General features: G+C 34.2%; 2 protein-coding genes across 3 annotated transcripts in view; both read left to right on the top strand.

Annotated features, from left to right (window-relative positions):
* Positions 1 to 1,417: 1,417 nt before the first annotated feature.
* LOC112906554 lies at positions 1,418 to 2,654 on the top strand. Its single transcript, XM_025980873.1, has 2 exons — positions 1,418 to 1,990; positions 2,087 to 2,654. The coding sequence occupies exons 1-2, from the start codon at positions 1,425 to 1,427 to the stop codon at positions 2,199 to 2,201; spliced, it is 681 nt and encodes a 226-aa protein (XP_025836658.1). The 5' UTR covers positions 1,418 to 1,424; the 3' UTR covers positions 2,202 to 2,654.
* Positions 2,655 to 20,244: 17,590 nt separating this feature from the next.
* LOC108736854 overlaps positions 20,245 to 21,634 on the top strand; it is a 59,388-nt gene continuing 57,998 nt past the window's right edge. For both annotated transcript variants that reach the window (XM_018469440.2, XM_018469441.2), the window contains exon 1: positions 20,245 to 20,469. In XM_018469440.2, the coding sequence (XP_018324942.1) occupies positions 20,361 to 20,469 (109 nt within the window). In that variant the 5' untranslated portion in view covers positions 20,245 to 20,360. The remainder of the gene's footprint in view (positions 20,470 to 21,634) is intronic.

The raw sequence follows: 21,634 nt of genomic DNA, 5'->3' as shown, positions 1-21,634 counted from the left end.
TATAAACTGTGGGTATTACTGTATTTTTATCTTAAACATAAGCTAAAACTGCTCCAAATTTAAACGGTAAATACAGATCACAATGAGATAAAGCTTAACGAAATTTAACAATTCATTGTTAGCATAAACAAAATTTGGCCATGAGTCGAGGGGCAAAGGGGCCCAGCGGTACCGAACCCGGGGAAGGTAGTCGAGTGTGGGAGTGGCATTCGATCTCCGATCAGCAACCGATACGTATTAAAAAAAAGAGAAAAACACTGTGAATAAAAAAATATTGAAATATATTTAAGAGTGCGTTTGTTTTTAAAAATAAAAGTTCTTCTAACATCAGGAGTGGGATACAAGATCTTACGTCCAAATCTCAGCAAAAAAAAAGCAGTGTTCATAATGCCAAAATGAAAACACCATTCTTTATCCCGGCGAAGTACTCGCGAGGGCGAGGAAAATCGGCGGCACCGTGAGCGTTCGAAAACCAAGGCGCATCGATCCCGGCATAAATCCCGAAGTTCCAGCGGGAATCGACCAAGGAGCCGATCCCGAGAACCGACTGATATCACGGAATCCGTTTCGCAGTTGGGAAACGCAATTTGCAAAGGCATCAGTCAGTTGGCCGAAAATGTGGGGGTAAGACGAAACACGGAAGTGGTAAGTCAATTAACTTCCAATATTATACAAGAATTTAATCCACTATCACACGATATATCTGAATGGATTGATGCGGTGGATGAATTTTCATATATTTATGGCTGGAATGATAGAACGGTGTGTCATTTGGCATTAAGTAAACTCCGCGGTCCCGCTGAAGTGTGGTACAGAGGCCTTCCCACACGAATTTTTACTTGGCCAGAGTGGAAACAATTATTATTTGAACAATTTCGCCCTAAGCGCGATTTGCATAATGATCTAAAGAATATGATGAATTGTACAGCTAAAAATAATCAGAGTCTCTACGAATATCTTTTTGACAAATTATCTTTAATTCGAAAATAAAATTACCCATTTCCAACGCAGATCAGGTAAATCTAATTTTGGGAGGTATTTCCAATGAGCAAATCAAGTTTACCGTTGAAGCCTCAGGTATTAATGAACCCGCGGAACTAGCTCGTCATTTTAAGACACTTGACGAAAGACGAAGCGAAATTACAACAATTGTGTCAATAACGCAGGCACCAATACTAGGAAAATATTCCGAAACGCAAACCCGCAAAACATCTGACAAGTCCCGATGTTTTAAATGCCATCAAGTAGGACATTTTAAAAGAAATTGTAAACAAATTGCCACCCCATCATCCCGACAACGACCTTCTATTGAATACAATGTTAATTTTGTAGGTTCAGGAACAAACGAAAAATTCTTTAAGAACGCGATTATTAAAAATACGCAAATAAAATGCTACATAGATTTTGGCAGCGAATGCTCACTCATGACGACCGCGATCGCGGACCAGTTATCGTTACAAAAACAAATATGCACCGATAGAGTTACGCTGTTTACTTTAGCGGGAACTGAAATCAAACCAAATCATACCACTATTGCCGAGGTTATTATTGATAACATCAAGCGAACAATTCAATTTTTTGTTATTGACAAGTGTGCAATGGACGTGCAATTATTAATAGGCCAAAATTTCACGGAACTGTATGATATAAATTACAGCAAAATTGGAAACCAGTTGAATTTCACCGAAGTTACAATTAATAAATTGAACGTAAATCTAATAACACAAACCACTCTCAATATCGGAATTAACCATCAAAAACATAACCAACCGCTTATAGATCTTTTGAATAATTATCGCGATTGCATAGCAAACAGTTTAAACGAGTTAGGTGTTACTGAATTAACAAAAATGACCATTACCCTTAGTTCTGAAAAACCAATAGCACGACGACCGCGACAGTTTTCAGACTATGAGCGCGCACAAATACGGGAAATTGTAGGTGAACTACTCCTAAATGGTATAATTCGCGAATCTTGCAGTCCATACGCAGCTCAAGTTTTACTAGTAACCAAAAAAACTGGTGAGAAACGTCTTTGCATTGATTATAGGGCGTTAAACAAAATTACCGTACCTGAAATATACCCCCTACCTCTCATTGAGGAACAATTACGTCGTCTATCAGGTCATCAGTATTTTACCAGCCTTGGTTTATTTTCCGGATATTACCACATACCAATGGCAACCGAATCAATACCTTAACGGCCTTTATCACTCAGGACGATCATTATGAGTTCTTAAGAGTACCCTTCGGCCTTACGAACGCTCCTGCAGTTTTTCAGCGAACCCTTAACACCGCTTTAGGTAGTCTACGATTTAATAAGGTTTTAGTATATATTTTAGTTTTAGATGATGTACTCATCCCAGCGAAAACAATAACTGAATCTCTCAGTATCCTGCGAGAAGTCCTGGACTTGTTCAGGAAAAACGGGTTTACATTAAATTTAAAAAAATGCTTCTTCCTGCAAAAAACAGTAACTTATCTCGGGTACGAAATCAATAATTCCAGTGTCCGCCCTTCTGATCGAAAGGTAGACGCTGTAGCACAATTTCCGACACCCCGAAATATTCACCAAGTGCGCCAATTTTTAGGTCTTACCGGATACTTTCGGAAGTTTATTCGGGAATATGCTTTAAAGTCGAGACCTCTGAGTGGCCTGTTGAAAAAGGATGCCGAGTGGACAAGGGGGGGGGCACAAATAAAAGCCTTCCATATATTAAAAGAAAGTTTAACTTCCTCACCGGTATTGGCCCTGTTCGACCCAGGAAAGTCTATAAAATTATACACCGATGCTAGTCGGTGGGGTCTGGGTGGAATATTGGTGCAGGAACATGAAACCGGGGAAAAGGCGGTAGCATATTATAGTCGGCAGACCACTCTTGACGAGCAGAAATTTCATTCATTTGAGCTAGAGACGTTGGCTATAGTAACAGCCGTCAAACGCTTCCGACAGTATCTTTTGGGGAGACCTTTTACTGTAATCACTGACTGTACCGCTGTAAAACAGGCTTTTGACAAACAAGAAGTTAACGCCCGTATAGGCCGATGGGTATTAACCCTTACCGAATACACTTTCACAATCGTACACCGTCAGGGTGAACGCATGAAACATGCGGACGCATTAAGCCGAAATCCTCCAACCCACAAACATGCCATTAACGTGGTGGTCATCTCGGAAAGTGACTGGTTGCTGGCCGCACAAGCACAAGATCGGCAAATTCAGAAAATCAAAAATATTCTAAATTCCGGAAATTTTCAGACCAACAAACAAATTTTTCACAATTACGCTCTGAAGGGAGGTAGGGTGTATAAAATTACAAATTACGGATTGCGATGGGTAGCACCGAAATATGTGTGTTTTCAAATCATGCGGTTAGTACCTACATGACGATGTAGGACACTTCGGATTTGAGAAGACTTATAAATTGCTATCCAGCCAATATTGGTTTAAAAACATGCGACGGTTCACAAAAAAGTACGTAAAAAACTGCCTTAATTGTCTCTATTTCAAATCGTCCACCGGAAAACTGCCGGGATATCTATATCCAATTAAGAAAATTCCACGACTATTTCACACAATCCATTTAGACTATTTAGGTCCCTTTGTTAAGTCTAAGTCAGGAAACTCACAAGTACTTGTTATCATCGACTCATTCACTAAATTCATTATTATCTATGCCGTTAAAAACACCACAACAAAGTCTACAATACGATGTCTGAATGATTTAATCAAAACATTTGGCGCCCCACGAAGAATGGTAAGCGACCAAGGCAGATCATTTACTAGTTCTGAATTCCAAAATTTCTGCCGAGAAATCGGTACCATTCACCATTTAACCGCTGTGGCTCTTCATCGGGGTAATGGTCAGGTGGAAAAATACAATAAAATCATATTAGAATCACTAGCCACAATGGGCGCGAATTTAGATAATAAAAGTTGGGACAAAAACATACCACGGATACAATTAGGGTTGAATGCCACAATAAATAAAGCCATAGGGGTCACACCCAGTGAAGCTCTAATGGGGTACAGAGTCTTGTTACAGGGTAACATGCCACCAGATGAGTCGGAAGGTCTGGATGTCACGAAGATCAGGTGCGACATGGAGGAATTGATAGATAAACATCAGAAGGAAATGAAACAGAGGTTCGACCGTGGTCGCATGGCACCACATGAGTACCATGAGGGTGATTTGGTCCTGCTACGCGTTACTAGCACCCCAGCAACTGGAAGTAGTCGCAAACTTCTGCCAAAGTGGCGAGGTCCATTCCGTGTGACAAAGGCATTGGGACGGGACCGATACGAGGTATCAGATATCCCAGGGAGCACACGCTCAAGGGTGCGATATTCGGGGGTAGCCGGGGTAGAAAACATGAGGCCCTGGATCCGAATATCGCCGGCATAAGGGTTGTAAGTCCCTTATGGAAGGATGCATTGCGGATATGAACTCCCAAGGTAACGAAGGTTAGTCATTATCGTGTTAGGTAGGGAGGGGGGGGTTCATGCGTGCATACCTTGGTCACTGGTAAGCGCCGGGCTAGGTGACATTAGAATTATTTCGTCCAGCATTGAGTGAATATGTATACTGTCGTTTATAATATATATATTTTTAGGTTGAACTTGGCCAAGTTTAATCCAAAATTTTAGGTATAGGTCCAGTCAGGAGAAACAACGTGATCCAGAAACCCTAATCTCGGTGCTCTATCTTACGATCACTGTTGATAACTATTGTCAAATTTCAGAACTAAAAGATTCAAGCGCCTGAATTACCCTACAAGGAGACATTCCACTCCATTCAGTCGAGCGAGGACGCTCTGTACCTGTCAGGAAGGGCCGTGTTAGCATAAACAAAATTTGGCCATGAGTCGAGGGGCAAAGGGGCCCAGCGGTACCGAACCCGGGGAAGGTAGTCGAGCGTGGGAGTGGCATTCGATCTCCGATCAGCAACCAATACGCATTTAAAAAAAAAGAGAAACCCGCTGTGAATAAAAGATATTGAAATATATTTAAGAGTGCGTTTGTTTTAAAAATAAAAGTTCTTCTAACACACCTTAAATATAAAACAATAAAAAATTACCACGAATCACCAACTAATGCTCATAAGGGTATTAACGAAACTTATCTAAAATTGAAAGATAAATACTTTTGACCTAATTTAAAGCAGGATGTATCAGACGTAGTAAACTGTTGCGAATTTTGCAAACGAAATAAGATAGATAGATTAAATCATAATATACCTATGATCATAACACAAACACCGAATACCATATTTGATCGTGTTGATATAGATGTATGTACAATAAAAGGTGGTTCAAATAAAAGAAATTGTCTAGTATTTTAGGACCAACTCTCTAAATTTATTCAACTTTATCCTAGTGTAGAGCCCGTTAATGGTGAATTTGTTAGGGACAAATTGTTTCAATTTGCTTCAGCTTTTTCTTTTCCTAAACGGATCCACTCGGACTCTGGTACTGAATTTGTTAATAAGACTGTTTCAAAATGGTTGGTAGATTTAAAAATTAAACACACTAGATCGGCTATATATCACCCTTAATCTAACGGCGCAATTGAGAGGGCGATCGCTACAATAAAAGAAACAGGCAATACTCTTTACGACCAATACAAAAAGAAAATACCATTTGAGTGTTTATTACAAATGGCAGTTCATTCATACAATACATCGGTAAATTCAACAAATAAGTTTACACCTTTCGAACTTTTGTTTGGAATTAAACCTCCTAATTTGCTTGTTGAGTCTGAAGAAAATCGGAACGAGGGCGATAAAGCTGATTTAGTAGAAAGGTTATGAAAAGAAGCAAAATTAAATCAAAATGAATCAAAAAACAAAGCAAAAGTAAGACATGATAGGAGTGCTTCCAAAATAATACCTAGACTACAGATTAATGATAAGGTTTTTATAAAAAAAATAATCGGTAGGAAGTTTAAATGGGACGGTCCTTATACTATTGTTGACATAATTAATGACAGAAATTACAAAGTTCGTACAAAAAATACTAGGGAACCGATACAAACTATTAATATAGAACAGTTACGCTTACTAAAACAAATTAAATTATTGCAGGTCGCTGACCTCGATTTCCATAGCGGACCCCATTCACCTGGAAGAAATTAATTCTAATGTAGGTCTGTATGCCCAACCTTTAGGAATATTGCGCGAGATAAGCTCAGAATGGACAGTAGTAATAATAAAAGATATTAAACCCCTTTTTGAAACAATATCACAGACTCGCATTTTATTGTCAAAATTGAAAAACATAGAAACTAATATGGACATTCACTTCAGCCATACTATACTATTACAGGCTAGTTTAGATAGTTTAGAAAGAGATTTGAATGTAGCCAAATCCACGCTTCCGTTGTCGCGGAGAAAACGCGGTTGGTTTAACATTTTTGGTTCTGGTCTCCATGCTCTGTTTGGTGTTATGGATGCAAATGATGAGGTTAGAATAGGAGAAATTTTAGATAAAGTTCAAAGTACAAACAAGAAAACGTTATCTTTCGTTGATGAATCTCTAAGTATCATTAAGGACACAATACGTGATTTTAACGAAACCCTTGGCTCACTTCACATCAATGAAAGGATCATCAATAAAAATTTTGATAAAATTTCAAATCAACTAAAAAATAACACATTACAAATTAATAAGACTGAAAAACGGGTGAAAAGCTTAAATCTTGCGTTAGTTATATCCGAAATTATTCAGGAATTAGAGCATGATATAAATGATATAAAACATTATTTCTTGTTTACCAAACTCAAGCTTTTGCCACCTGAATTGATAGAAACTAGTGAATTTCTTAAAGAATTTAACAACTTATTTAATCAGCTGAAGGACAGGGAATTGCTGTTTGAACCAACAGTAAATAATATTTCAAAATTTTTACAGATATGCACGTCGAAGGTTTCTGTAAGAGATTACTCTATAATTTTCAAGTTGAAATACCGTTATTAACAAGAAATAAATTTAATCTTTATAAACTATATCCAATTCCCGTTCCTTCGAAATTTTTGAATGATCACTTTAATATCATACTTCTAAATTCTGTTTACTTGGCGGTTGATGAAGGTAAATCTCTCTATTCTAAATTGCATTTTACATCAGATCTGATTATGGTAGATGATATTTATTTGAGTAAAAGTTTAGAAGTTTTTTCTGTTTCTGATAATCCTTCCTGTGAGGTTGAGTTGCTCATAAAAAAGAAATGGACTGATTTGTGTGATCGGCTGATGGCACCCTTGGTGGAAGAGACGGCAATAAGATTGGAGGCAAATCGATGGCTTCTGTTACTGACAACCCCTCTAAATACAAAAACATAAAAGTACACCTATACCTGTCCCGGTAGTGGTATCCGAACTACGATGGTTTACCGAAATTCCATTCTGACTCTATCGCCTAGTTGTAATGGATATTTATCAAATGGATTAAGAATAAATGGTGAAAAGAATCGAACGTCCACGATCAACATTACTGCCGAGGAAGTACCAATCGAGGCTGATTGTTGTTTGGAAAAAGAAGAAAAGGCTAAAACTCTAGAATTAACTCCGATTAAAATGTCTAACTTGAATCAGGAGGAGTTAATGTTAAATCATCATCGTCTGGAACAATTAGAAAACAAAGTTCATTCTGAAGAAACGCAATCGTTTTTGTCTATTTCATCATCAGGCTGGTTTTTATCCCTTGTGACAGTTATTGGAAGTTTGTTAATACTACTTTGCTGTTGTTTTTGCTGCTGTCCCGATTGCCTTCGCCTTACCAAACCAAAATTTGGAGGATGTGATTGCGGCAGGTGTATCAGAATATTCAATATTAATAGACCGACGACCTTGGTTCAAGGTAAACCAAGCTATCGTGAACCTGGTGTTACCTATTCTACATCGGAACCTGCTCTGACAAATGTGATGGAAATTGACTAGACTTTTCAAACACCAATTCAAAAGGCTTCCAATCCATGGTCACAAAGTGGTTTAGGAAGGACTGAATGTGATTAGTTTTAAGTTAGTCATATAATTAGTGGTATATATTACTATATATTAGGGATCACAATTAGACCAAGGCAAGTTATTTATGCTGTCATTCTGTCGGTTGTAACTTCAAAATAAATAATAAATTAAGGTTTCTTCGTTTTTCTTGAAGGCTTAACATCGTCATTCTTATAGAAAAATTTAGTGTTAGCTAATTAAAAGAAAAATAAAGTTAAACTAAGTTTTGGTTCGAACCCGAACCCGAAAAACCAGGACGTAACAGTATGTATGTAAGTATGTATGTATGTATGTATGTAGGTACGTACGTATGTATGTATGTATGTATGTATGTATGTATGTATGTATGTATGTATGTATGTATGTATGTATGTATGTATGTATGTATGTATGTATGTATGTATGTATGTATGTATGTATGTATGTATGTATGTATGTATGTATGTATGTATGTATGTATGTATGTATGTATGTATGTATGTATGTATGTATGTATGTATGTATGTATGTATGTATGTATGTATGTATGTATGTATGTATGTATGTATGTATGTATGTATGTATGTATGTATGTATGTATGTATGTATGTATGTATGTATGTATGTATGTATGTATGTATGTATGTATGTATGTATGTATGTATGTATGTATGTATGTATGTATGTATGTATGTATGTATGTATGTATGTATGTATGTATGTATGTATGTATGTATGTATGTATGTATGTATGTATGTATGTATGTATGTATGTATGTATGTATGTATGTATGTATGTATGTATGTATGTATGTATGTATGTATGTATGTATGTATGTATGTATGTATGTATGTATGTATGTATGTATGTATGTATGTATGTATGTATGTATGTATGTATGTATGTATGTATGTATGTATGTATGTATGTATGTATGTATGTATGTATGTATGTATGTATGTATGTATGTATGTATGTATGTATGTATGTATGTATGTATGTATGTATGTATGTATGTATGTATGTATGTATGTATGTATGTATGTATGTATGTATGTATGTATGTATGTATGTATGTATGTATGTATGTATGTATGTATGTATGTATGTATGTATGTATGTATGTATGTATGTATGTATGTATGTATGTATGTATGTATGTATGTATGTATGTATGTATGTATGTATGTATGTATGTATGTATGTATGTATGTATGTATGTATGTATGTATGTATGTATGTATGTATGTATGTATGTATGTATGTATGTATGTATGTATGTATGTATGTATGTATGTATGTATGTATGTATGTATGTATGTATGTATGTATGTATGTATGTATGTATGTATGTATGTATGTATGTATGTATGTATGTATGTATGTATGTATGTATGTATGTATGTATGTATGTATGTATGTATGTATGTATGTATGTATGTATGTATGTATGTATGTATGTATGTATGTATGTATGTATGTATGTATGTATGTATGTATGTATGTATGTATGTATGTATGTATGTATGTATGTATGTATGTATGTATGTATGTATGTATGTATGTATGTATGTATGTATGTATGTATGTATGTATGTATGTATGTATGTATGTATGTATGTATGTATGTATGTATGTATGTATGTATGTATGTATGTATGTATGTATGTATGTATGTATGTATGTATGTATGTATGTATGTATGTATGTATGTATGTATGTATGTATGTATGTATGTATGTATGTATGTATGTATGTATGTATGTATGTATGTATGTATGTATGTATGTATGTATGTATGTATGTATGTATGTATGTATGTATGTATGTATGTATGTATGTATGTATGTATGTATGTATGTATGTATGTATGTATGTATGTATGTATGTATGTATGTATGTATGTATGTATGTATGTATGTATGTATGTATGTATGTATGTATGTATGTATGTATGTATGTATGTATGTATGTATGTATGTATGTATGTATGTATGTATGTATGTATGTATGTATGTATGTATGTATGTATGTATGTATGTATGTATGTATGTATGTATGTATGTATGTATGTATGTATGTATGTATGTATGTATGTATGTATGTATGTATGTATGTATGTATGTATGTATGTATGTATGTATGTATGTATGTATGTATGTATGTATGTATGTATGTATGTATGTATGTATGTATGTATGTATGTATGTATGTATGTATGTATGTATGTATGTATGTATGTATGTATGTATGTATGTATGTATGTATGTATGTATGTATGTATGTATGTATGTATGTATGTATGTATGTATGTATGTATGTATGTATGTATGTATGTATGTATGTATGTATGTATGTATGTATGTATGTATGTATGTATGTATGTATGTATGTATGTATGTATGTATGTATGTATGTATGTATGTATGTATGTATGTATGTATGTATGTATGTATGTATGTATGTATGTATGTATGTATGTATGTATGTATGTATGTATGTATGTATGTATGTATGTATGTATGTATGTATGTATGTATGTATGTATGTATGTATGTATGTATGTATGTATGTATGTATGTATGTATGTATGTATGTATGTATGTATGTATGTATGTATGTATGTATGTATGTATGTATGTATGTATGTATGTATGTATGTATGTATGTATGTATGTATGTATGTATGTATGTATGTATGTATGTATGTATGTATGTATGTATGTATGTATGTATGTATGTATGTATGTATGTATGTATGTATGTATGTATGTATGTATGTATGTATGTATGTATGTATGTATGTATGTATGTATGTATGTATGTATGTATGTATGTATGTATGTATGTATGTATGTATGTATGTATGTATGTATGTATGTATGTATGTATGTATGTATGTATGTATGTATGTATGTATGTATGTATGTATGTATGTATGTATGTATGTATGTATGTATGTATGTATGTATGTATGTATGTATGTATGTATGTATGTATGTATGTATGTATGTATGTATGTATGTATGTATGTATGTATGTATGTATGTATGTATGTATGTATGTATGTATGTATGTATGTATGTATGTATGTATGTATGTATGTATGTATGTATGTATGTATGTATGTATGTATGTATGTATGTATGTATGTATGTATGTATGTATGTATGTATGTATGTATGTATGTATGTATGTATGTATGTATGTATGTATGTATGTATGTATGTATGTATGTATGTATGTATGTATGTATGTATGTATGTATGTATGTATGTATGTATGTATGTATGTATGTATGTATGTATGTATGTATGTATGTATGTATGTATGTATGTATGTATGTATGTATGTATGTATGTATGTATGTATGTATGTATGTATGTATGTATGTATGTATGTATGTATGTATGTATGTATGTATGTATGTATGTATGTATGTATGTATGTATGTATGTATGTATGTATGTATGTATGTATGTATGTATGTATGTATGTATGTATGTATGTATGTATGTATGTATGTATGTATGTATGTATGTATGTATGTATGTATGTATGTATGTATGTATGTATGTATGTATGTATGTATGTATGTATGTATGTATGTATGTATGTATGTATGTATGTATGTATGTATGTATGTATGTATGTATGTATGTATGTATGTATGTATGTATGTATGTATGTATGTATGTATGTATGTATGTATGTATGTATGTATGTATGTATGTATGTATGTATGTATGTATGTATGTATGTATGTATGTATGTATGTATGTATGTATGTATGTATGTATGTATGTATGTATGTATGTATGTATGTATGTATGTATGTATGTATGTATGTATGTATGTATGTATGTATGTATGTATGTATGTATGTATGTATGTATGTATGTATGTATGTATGTATGTATGTATGTATGTATGTATGTATGTATGTATGTATGTATGTATGTATGTATGTATGTATGTATGTATGTATGTATGTATGTATGTATGTATGTATGTATGTATGTATGTATGTATGTATGTATGTATGTATGTATGTATGTATGTATGTATGTATGTATGTATGTATGTATGTATGTATGTATGTATGTATGTATGTATGTATGTATGTATGTATGTATGTATGTATGTATGTATGTATGTATGTATGTATGTATGTATGTATGTATGTATGTATGTATGTATGTATGTATGTATGTATGTATGTATGTATGTATGTATGTATGTATGTATGTATGTATGTATGTATGTATGTATGTATGTATGTATGTATGTATGTATGTATGTATGTATGTATGTATGTATGTATGTATGTATGTATGTATGTATGTATGTATGTATGTATGTATGTATGTATGTATGTATGTATGTATGTATGTATGTATGTATGTATGTATGTATGTATGTATGTATGTATGTATGTATGTATGTATGTATGTATGTATGTATGTATGTATGTATGTATGTATGTATGTATGTATGTATGTATGTATGTATGTATGTATGTATGTATGTATGTATGTATGTATGTATGTATGTATGTATGTATGTATGTATGTATGTATGTATGTATGTATGTATGTATGTATGTATGTATGTATGTATGTATGTATGTATGTATGTATGTATGTATGTATGTATGTATGTATGTATGTATGTATGTATGTATGTATGTATGTATGTATGTATGTATGTATGTATGTATGTATGTATGTATGTATGTATGTATGTATGTATGTATGTATGTATGTATGTATGTATGTATGTATGTATGTATGTATGTATGTATGTATGTATGTATGTATGTATGTATGTATGTATGTATGTATGTATGTATGTATGTATGTATGTATGTATGTATGTATGTATGTATGTATGTATGTATGTATGTATGTATGTATGTATGTATGTATGTATGTATGTATGTATGTATGTATGTATGTATGTATGTATGTATGTATGTATGTATGTATGTATGTATGTATGTATGTATGTATGTATGTATGTATGTATGTATGTATGTATGTATGTATGTATGTATGTATGTATGTATGTATGTATGTATGTATGTATGTATGTATGTATGTATGTATGTATGTATGTATGTATGTATGTATGTATGTATGTATGTATGTATGTATGTATGTATGTATGTATGTATGTATGTATGTATGTATGTATGTATGTATGTATGTATGTATGTATGTATGTATGTATGTATGTATGTATGTATGTATGTATGTATGTATGTATGTATGTATGTATGTATGTATGTATGTATGTATGTATGTATGTATGTATGTATGTATGTATGTATGTATGTATGTATGTATGTATGTATGTATGTATGTATGTATGTATGTATGTATGTATGTATGTATGTATGTATGTATGTATGTATGTATGTATGTATGTATGTATGTATGTATGTATGTATGTATGTATGTATGTATGTATGTATGTATGTATGTATGTATGTATGTATGTATGTATGTATGTATGTATGTATGTATGTATGTATGTATGTATGTATGTATGTATGTATGTATGTATGTATGTATGTATGTATGTATGTATGTATGTATGTATGTATGTATGTATGTATGTATGTATGTATGTATGTATGTATGTATGTATGTATGTATGTATGTATGTATGTATGTATGTATGTATGTATGTATGTATGTATGTATGTATGTATGTATGTATGTATGTNCTAAATGGAGACACATATTTTTGTAGTCTCGACATGGTGACAGGTTATCACCAAATTAAGATGAGTCCATGTAATTTATTCCCTTAAGTGCCTTTATAACTGAAGATGGTCTCTATGAGTATTTACGTGTACCATTCGGACTTTGTAATGCACCAGCGGTGTTCAGTCGAATGATTAATGCAGCGTTAGGTAATTTGCTTTTCACCAAAGTATTAGTCTACCTCGACGACATCTTGATTCCCGGAAAGACCCCTGTAGATACCTTTACTACTTTGAAGGAAGTACTGCAAATTCTAAGACTTCTATTTGAGATTAACAGGCTACTTTCGTAAGTTTATAGAGAAATATGCTGAAAAAGCAAAACCACTAAGTATGTTATTACATAAAGCCCAAAAATGGGAGTGGAGCACTGCTCAACAAACAGCTTTTGAATTACTAAAGACTTATTTAGTTTCTAGACCTTTCCTAACACTTTTTAATACAAAACTACCAACAACCTTGTACACGGACGCCAGTCGCTTAGGCTTAGCTGGAGTTTTAGTCCAAGAACAACAAAACCGAGAACTTGTAATTGCATATTTTAGCCGACAAACTATACTGACGGAACAAAACTACCATTCTTTCGAACTAGAAACATTGGCAATCGTAGAATCAGTCAAATGGTTTAGACCAATGTTATATGGTAGGTTTTTCACAATTATTACCGATTGGGCAGCTGTTCGCAGTACATCTGAAAAGAAAGATTTAAATCTCAGAGTGGGAAGGTGGGTAATGTATCTAAATGAATATAACTTTGAAATAAAACATCGAGGAAACATGCGAATGCGTCACGTTGACGCTCTCAGCCGCAATTTACCTGAAGCCTCTCAGAATGTATTGACGATAAACATAACCGAAAATGATTGGACGCTAGCGGCACAACAGCACGACAAAAAAATCAAGCACTTGAAAAACACATTAGCAAGCGGCGAATCTCACTTGCACAAACAAATTTTTACTGAATACAAATTAAAAGATAATATCGTTTATCGAATTACAGATGAGTGGTTCCAAAAAGGGTCCGTTTTCAAATCTTACGGTTATGCCACGATGATGTTGGTCATCCTGGTATTGAAAGAACCTATGAGTTAATATCCAGTAAATATTGGTTTACAAGAATGCGACGATTCATTAATAAATATGTTAAAAACTGTTTACACTGTCTTTATTACAAATCTCCGAGCGGTAAAAAAGCAGGCTTCCTTCATCCAATTCACAAGAAACCGGAACCTTTCCACACTATCCATCTGGACCACATAGGTCGGTTTGTCCAAACTCAGAAATTCATATATACTTACTATAGTTGACGCTTTCACAAAATTTTTAATAATTTATCCTGTAAAAAGTATAAAAGCTTCGCATGTCATTCAGAGTCTTAATGACATGAGAAAAACTTTCGGAGAACCTCGTAGAATAATATCTGACCTGAGTAAAGCATTTGTTTCAAACAAATTCCGCGAATATTTAAAGAAACTAGATGTGACTCACCATCTCAATGCTGTTGGGATACCAAGGGGAAATGGTTACTAGACTCTCTGGAAACAATGGGAGCAAATTTGGAAGATAACCAATAGGATGAAAATGTTACAAATATCCAGCTTGGCATTAACAGTACTATTAATAAATCTATTGATGTCTCTCCTCATGAAGCATTACTGGGCATCCGATCACGACTAACATCCGTGACAGAAAACGATAATGATGACACAAACCCGATCGATGTGACTGCTATTCGATGCAAAATGGTAGACAAAATTGAACAACAACAAAGGGAACTGTGTCAGTTTTAATTTTATACTTTATTTCTAACGCCCAGTATTGTTCACAAAATTTGAATATAATTGAGTTTATTACAGTAAAGAAATACCTACAATTAAATATTCGTCACGATAAGGTTACAAAAAATATTTTTATTGAATGTCATCCAAATAGTGCCTCATATAATTACAGTGTCGGCATAACTACAATAGATAGGGTCAATATAAGTATTCGGCGGTCGCATTCACCCTCATTTAATTTTATGACATTCTGTCCATATTTCTCATGTATTAGGAATGCAATTACTCGAGACAGGGTATTGCCCTGTTGGGTTTTTGCCCATACTTAGTTCTGCGAACCTGTTTTCCGTTGTTTGGTTTTGGCTAGGTATTGGTGGTGGTATTACGATAAGTTCATCTTTGTCACATATTTTCAAGTCAGCTACATTTTGTCCTTCAACTTGTCCGATTACGTTTTTAGTCACTTCATTATAATTTAGTTGTTATCCGTTTATTTTTATAGTTAGTAAATTTGTTGTAAATAAAGTTTTTGTATATAGTATTCATTATTGAAGTTTTATTCACTAATGCAAAAATATCATTGGGAAAACTCTGATAGGATGATATTTTTTATTGAATGCATAAAACATCAATTTGATAAAATTCGTGCCAATTAAAAATCAAGTGACAGTTAAACTTTTATAAATTATAAATAATAACCTGATCCGTCGAATGCGTCATTACTTTTGTGGTGACATGATTATTATATCTTCAATGTTGTTTATCTTTTGTTTCCTTAACTTTCTGCTTCCATTAAAAAAAAACAAATAGCCCTTTTAAGGAATAATATACATCCAATTATGTACATGATTGTAACTAAAGTGGTCTATCGAGGAACAATGTCTGTCCTATATTCTGTAAGAGGTACAAGAAAGGGGCTTTTCCTGGTAGCCGATCGAGAGCCGATGTTTGGGTTATGTTATCAGGAAAGGCGCCTTAGGAAGGTCAACACGAGCGATGTGGATGAGATTGTAACTGGATGACAAACTGGATTATTATATGCTAAGACATGACGATGAAAGGTTATATATAAAAAGTCGATGTATGGACTATGAAAAATATATAGTGTCATTCGTTTTGAACCTTGAACTGTTTAGTTTAATTTCAACCCTTATAAATTCAGGAGTGGGATTGGTTAATCCATGTGCATAAAAAGTACATTTAATAAGTTAGTGACAAGTGTTTAAAGGCAATTAAAATGGACAAACATAAAAGTAGTAATTCTCGACAACAAAGATCGCAAACTCCGGATGGACACCTCCCTGAAATACCATCCACATCAAGGCGACTACCGTCATCGGGAGATTCCACATCTTCAGAGGGATACACCCCAGAAAGATCACCCCTATCCATGAAAAGTCCGGAAAGAGCGACCAGAAGTACGAGTTCCAAAAGAAAACACAAAGAGAAAAGTTGAAAAAGGTCTTCAACATATGAAAGGGAAATCTCGAGACAAAAGAAGAAACTTGCACGTCTGGAAGAAAAGATGAGTACTCTTTTAAATGATAGACTCTCTACAATTAATGTTCCGACTCTTAGTCTAGCCGTAAATGAGGCAGTCATTCCAACTTTTGATCCAGGTGTCGGTTCATTAAGTGTATCGGAGTGGTTAATTAAAGTAGACGGACTTACAACTTTTCATAAATGGGACGAATTAAATTAGCCACAAGTCGGTTTCGGGGAAGCAGCAAATTATGAACCCAGTTATAAACAAAATTTGAGTGATTTTTGTTTCGAAAAGGTGGCAAAACTAAATAAACAAAATTTGGATATTCCCGAAGGGTTCTTGATTGACAGTGTTATCGAAAGTTTTGGTGATGTTACTATTGCGTTATCTGCAAGAGAGGCAAAATGTAAAACAGTAGGCGAATTAGCCAACTATTTGAGTCATCAATCAATTACTAAAATAACTTTTACTAAAAACAGTAATACAAGCAGTTCATATCATAAAAAATTAAATGATCAGGTTCCTACTCAACTTTATAAACAAAAACAATATAAGAATTCGTCGATAAAAAGAATTAATTGTTATAATTGCGGCGTAAATCATCGCGTATCAGACTGTCGAAAGCCGATAACAAAATGTAACTTGTGTAACAAACTAGGTGTATGTATGTATGTATGTTACATACTACTACTACTACTATAGTATATACGTTAACTAAACGTATACATGCATTTTACGAGATTCAAAGCCGACGGCGGCTGCGGCTCTGTCTAGCTACGGGCGACATGGTACACTCACTCATACGCACATACACACACACACGCCGCTTGTTGTATCAACCGGTTTTAGGTATCGATCAAGCGGGCCGAGGCGGTGGCCCAGGGCGTTAACGTCATGATCGATGGTCGTACTCTCGCACTCGTACTCGGTTCGAACCCGGCCGCGCGAAAATAATCGTCTACGTCAGTAGTAGTTGAACTATGTCGGACTTGGGACTCGCGAAAGAAATCGTCTACGTCACCTAACTATCATCCATACATCCTCCTCCAACACACAAATACACAACGCAATACAGACATAAATAGACAACACACAATACTCATACACAACACACACACACAAAAAAAAATAACACACACACGCACAAAACACACATGCTCAATAAACAACCCCTACAACTACCCATAACTGCAGCAACAGCGACGACGTCTACGGTGGAAGGAGGTTGTACGGGGTGTTGCCTGAGCGTGTGTGTGTGTGTGTGTGTTTGTGTGCATTCTTGAAGAATGACCTTCTTCAGTCGAAGAATGACCTTCTTCAGCCGAAGAATGACCTTCTTCAGCTGAAGAATGACCTCCAAAGGTGTCGAAGAACTGGACGATGGTCAGAACTGGATGGACAGACCATTCTGAGTCCCAGAAGCCCCAGTGTATTACTACTGACGATTACAACATCATAAGAAAATATTCCATAAAAGGCAATGCGAGGGGAACAGGGGGGAAACGATTTCAAGCCCAAAGGCGTTAAAAAAATGGAGGATAACAACAAAAAACACCCACATGGCACAAGAAGGGGACGGGGCGGACCAATGAGAGGCCAAATCTAACGAGCGGAAGTGCCGTAAGAAAAGCATTGGGAGATAAGGAGATTTGCCCCTAGATATCCTACTGACTTGCAAACTTAACTTTAAAACTTGGTAAATGTCATTTCTTTAAGAGAAAGATTGACTATTGGGGTTTACTATATCACGCGAAGGAATTGCCTACCAACACGCATGAGGTGCGCTCGTTTTTGGGCTTAGCTAGCTTTTTCAGGTTATTTGTGAAGGGTTTCGCGATTTGCTTAAAAAGAACATTCATTTTCGTTGGGAGGAAAAGCAACAATCATTCAATTCAATCAAACTGCCTCTGGCAAATAGACCAGTATTAAGTTTCATGGTCCCAAGGCTTATACCGAATTACATACAAACGCATTTGCGAACGGTCTGTGGGCGGCATTATTACAACAACAATCAGATGAAACATTAAGGGTAATCTCTTATTCAAGCCGTAAAACCACGCCGATAGAATAAATATACCACTCTTACGAGTTGGAATGTTTAGCAATTGTCGCAGCAGTCGAAAAATTTAGGGTATATTTATTAGGTATACCGTTCGTCATTAAGGTCGACTGTAATAGTCTAAAGTTGTTAGCCAAAAAGAGGGATTTAAATCCTGGAATCGGTAGGTGGTTTGTCAGGTTATCGGAATTCGACTATACCTTTGAATACCACAAGGCCGAGAATAATAAGATAGCTAAAGAGATAGAGGTTTCGGGGTTGCCTGTCTTGGGAATTACAGTTAATACAGACTGGGTGGCCGCCATACAGAGGTCGTGTATAGAAACAAAAACTATTGTTAATAAGTTAGAAGACGGTGATATAAATACACATAAACAGTTTACGTTATACAGTGGTAGGGTATATAAAACTTCGAAAACTGGTGTTTGGAGATTATATGTCCCGGTGGATTTAAGATTCGATATTGTTAGTAATGCTCATAAGAATCTTGCACATTTAGGGGTTGACAAAGCATTGGAAAACGTAAAGAAAAGTGATTATTTTCCTAGGAAGAGAGAGTTCGTTACAAAGTATATTAACATATGTATTAATTGTTTATATTACAACTGTCACCCAAATATAAAGGCCCATACGAAATTGTCAAACTGGTGGGTAATGACAGATATTTGGTGCAAGATATTGAGGGGAAAAGCAAAGGGATAAGCTGTACAAGGTTATTATTTCTGTTGATAGACTTAAATTTGTAAAATAAATTATATATCCATAGTTTTAAGGAATATTATTATGTGGCAATTGTAGATTTTAATTTCTAATATCCTGTTAAATGTTGACTAATACTAATACTAATGTTATATTATCGTATGTTTTGAACATATAAACATTCTCGAGGACTAGAATAAGTCAGGTTGGCCGAATTGATATAGTTTTAAGAATTATTAATGTTAGACTTATTTAACTTCTGATACTAAGAATTATTATTGTTTAGATTTGTTTTAGTTATTTATAGTGTTTGAGGCCACGAATGTTTATGAATATACGACTGGCTGATTTGTTTAAAATAATAAATAAGATAAAGTCTTTATATACGAGACGGAAGGAATGGCAACAACTGGAGGCGAATAAAAAAAAATAAGGGGCCTGGATTATTCTTGATCAAACTTTCAAAAGATATAGTTTACTTTACTTAAAACACTTGTTAAATAAGAGTTTTTTTTTGAGTTGTTTTTACATCAGGAGTGGGATAGTGCCCAGTCAAATCTTATCAGTGTCGTAGATAAAAAAAAAATGGAAAGCAGCTCGGATTGGGAAGAATCTGAACCTGGTGTTAGGAGATTTAGGAGTGATTTTCCTGAAACAGCTAGAGATAACGTTACCTTGAAACGACATTCGAGTGGTGAGTCTTCGTCCGATATTTTACGCATGAATTATTTGCTTGTGGAAAGCATGAATAAGCTTATTGACAAATTAGGACAAACAAAACCTAGTACCGAAATGAATTTGAGTATTTCTAGAGAAATAGTGTCTTCCTTTGATCCACTTATAAACAATGTGGATCAATAGTTACACTCGGTAGATGAGTACGCAAAAATGTATAACTGGTCAGATAGAACAACTTGTAATTTAGCTCTCAGTAAATTACGTGGCCCGGCGGAAGTGTGGTATCAACGGTTAGAAACTCACACACATACTTGGAACGAATGGAAAGCCATGCTTTTGGACAATTTTGAAACTAAAAGAGATCTGCACACGGCGATGTTTAGAATTTTTTCTTGTAAACCAAAACCAAATCAAAGTCTCTATAAATACGCTTTTGAGAAATTAGGATTAATCAATCAAATGAAAATTTCGCTTGAAGATTCGGATAAAGTAAATTTGATTATGGGTGACATTGACGACAACAACAAGTGAAATTTTCAGTCGAGACGGCCGGTATTACGAAACCATCTGTTTTAGCGCGACATTTACGCACACTACCGACAAAAACGCAAGAGACGCCTCTGACTAGAAACTTTGATGTTAATGTCAATTCGCGTTTCATTACTTCAATGGAGAATCGAGAATTGCGAAATCTCCGTTGTTATCATTGCAGAAAAAGGGGACATCAACAGCGTTTTTGTCTAAATAAAAAGAACTTAGAACGAGGAGTAGTTCCTTATAATAAACCACCAAGTTACCGATAAGGTTAATAAAGAAAATGTGACGATAGGTATTGAAGATACAGGGGTGCAACAAAATGTACTTGATATTCTTAATGAATACAGAGACTGCATAGCGCAAGGACGCTATGATGTCGGGTTCACGGATATAGTCGAAATGCAAATTGATTTAATGGATAAGAAACCTATTACGTTTCGACCACGGCGTTTTTCAGAAAGCGAACGATCAACTATCAGGGAAATTGTAAACGAATTATTAGAAAATAAAATTATTCGCGAATCCAAATCACCTTACACCCCGTACTATTGGTAGCTAAAAAAAAAGGGGAACAGCACTTATGTGTCGATTATCGTGCTTTAAACAAGATTACAGTTAAAGACGTGTACCCATTACCAATGCTC

Source organism: Agrilus planipennis, unplaced genomic scaffold (genome assembly GCF_000699045.2).
Source record: "Agrilus planipennis isolate EAB-ADULT unplaced genomic scaffold, Apla_2.0 scaffold4, whole genome shotgun sequence".
NCBI classification, from domain to species: Eukaryota; Metazoa; Arthropoda; class Insecta; order Coleoptera; family Buprestidae; genus Agrilus; species Agrilus planipennis.
The sequence above is the reverse complement of the archived record's forward strand: the minus strand, read 5'-3'. Positions and strand labels throughout refer to the sequence as shown.

Coding starts and splice junctions, on each gene's coding strand:
- LOC112906554 (XM_025980873.1), top strand. CDS start 1,425: ATGACGACCGCGATCGCGGACCAGTTATCGTTACAAAAACAAATATGC. Junction 1,991..2,086: donor GAATCTTGCAGTCCATACGC/AGCTCAAGTTTT, acceptor TGAAATATACCC/CCTACCTCTCATTGAGGAAC.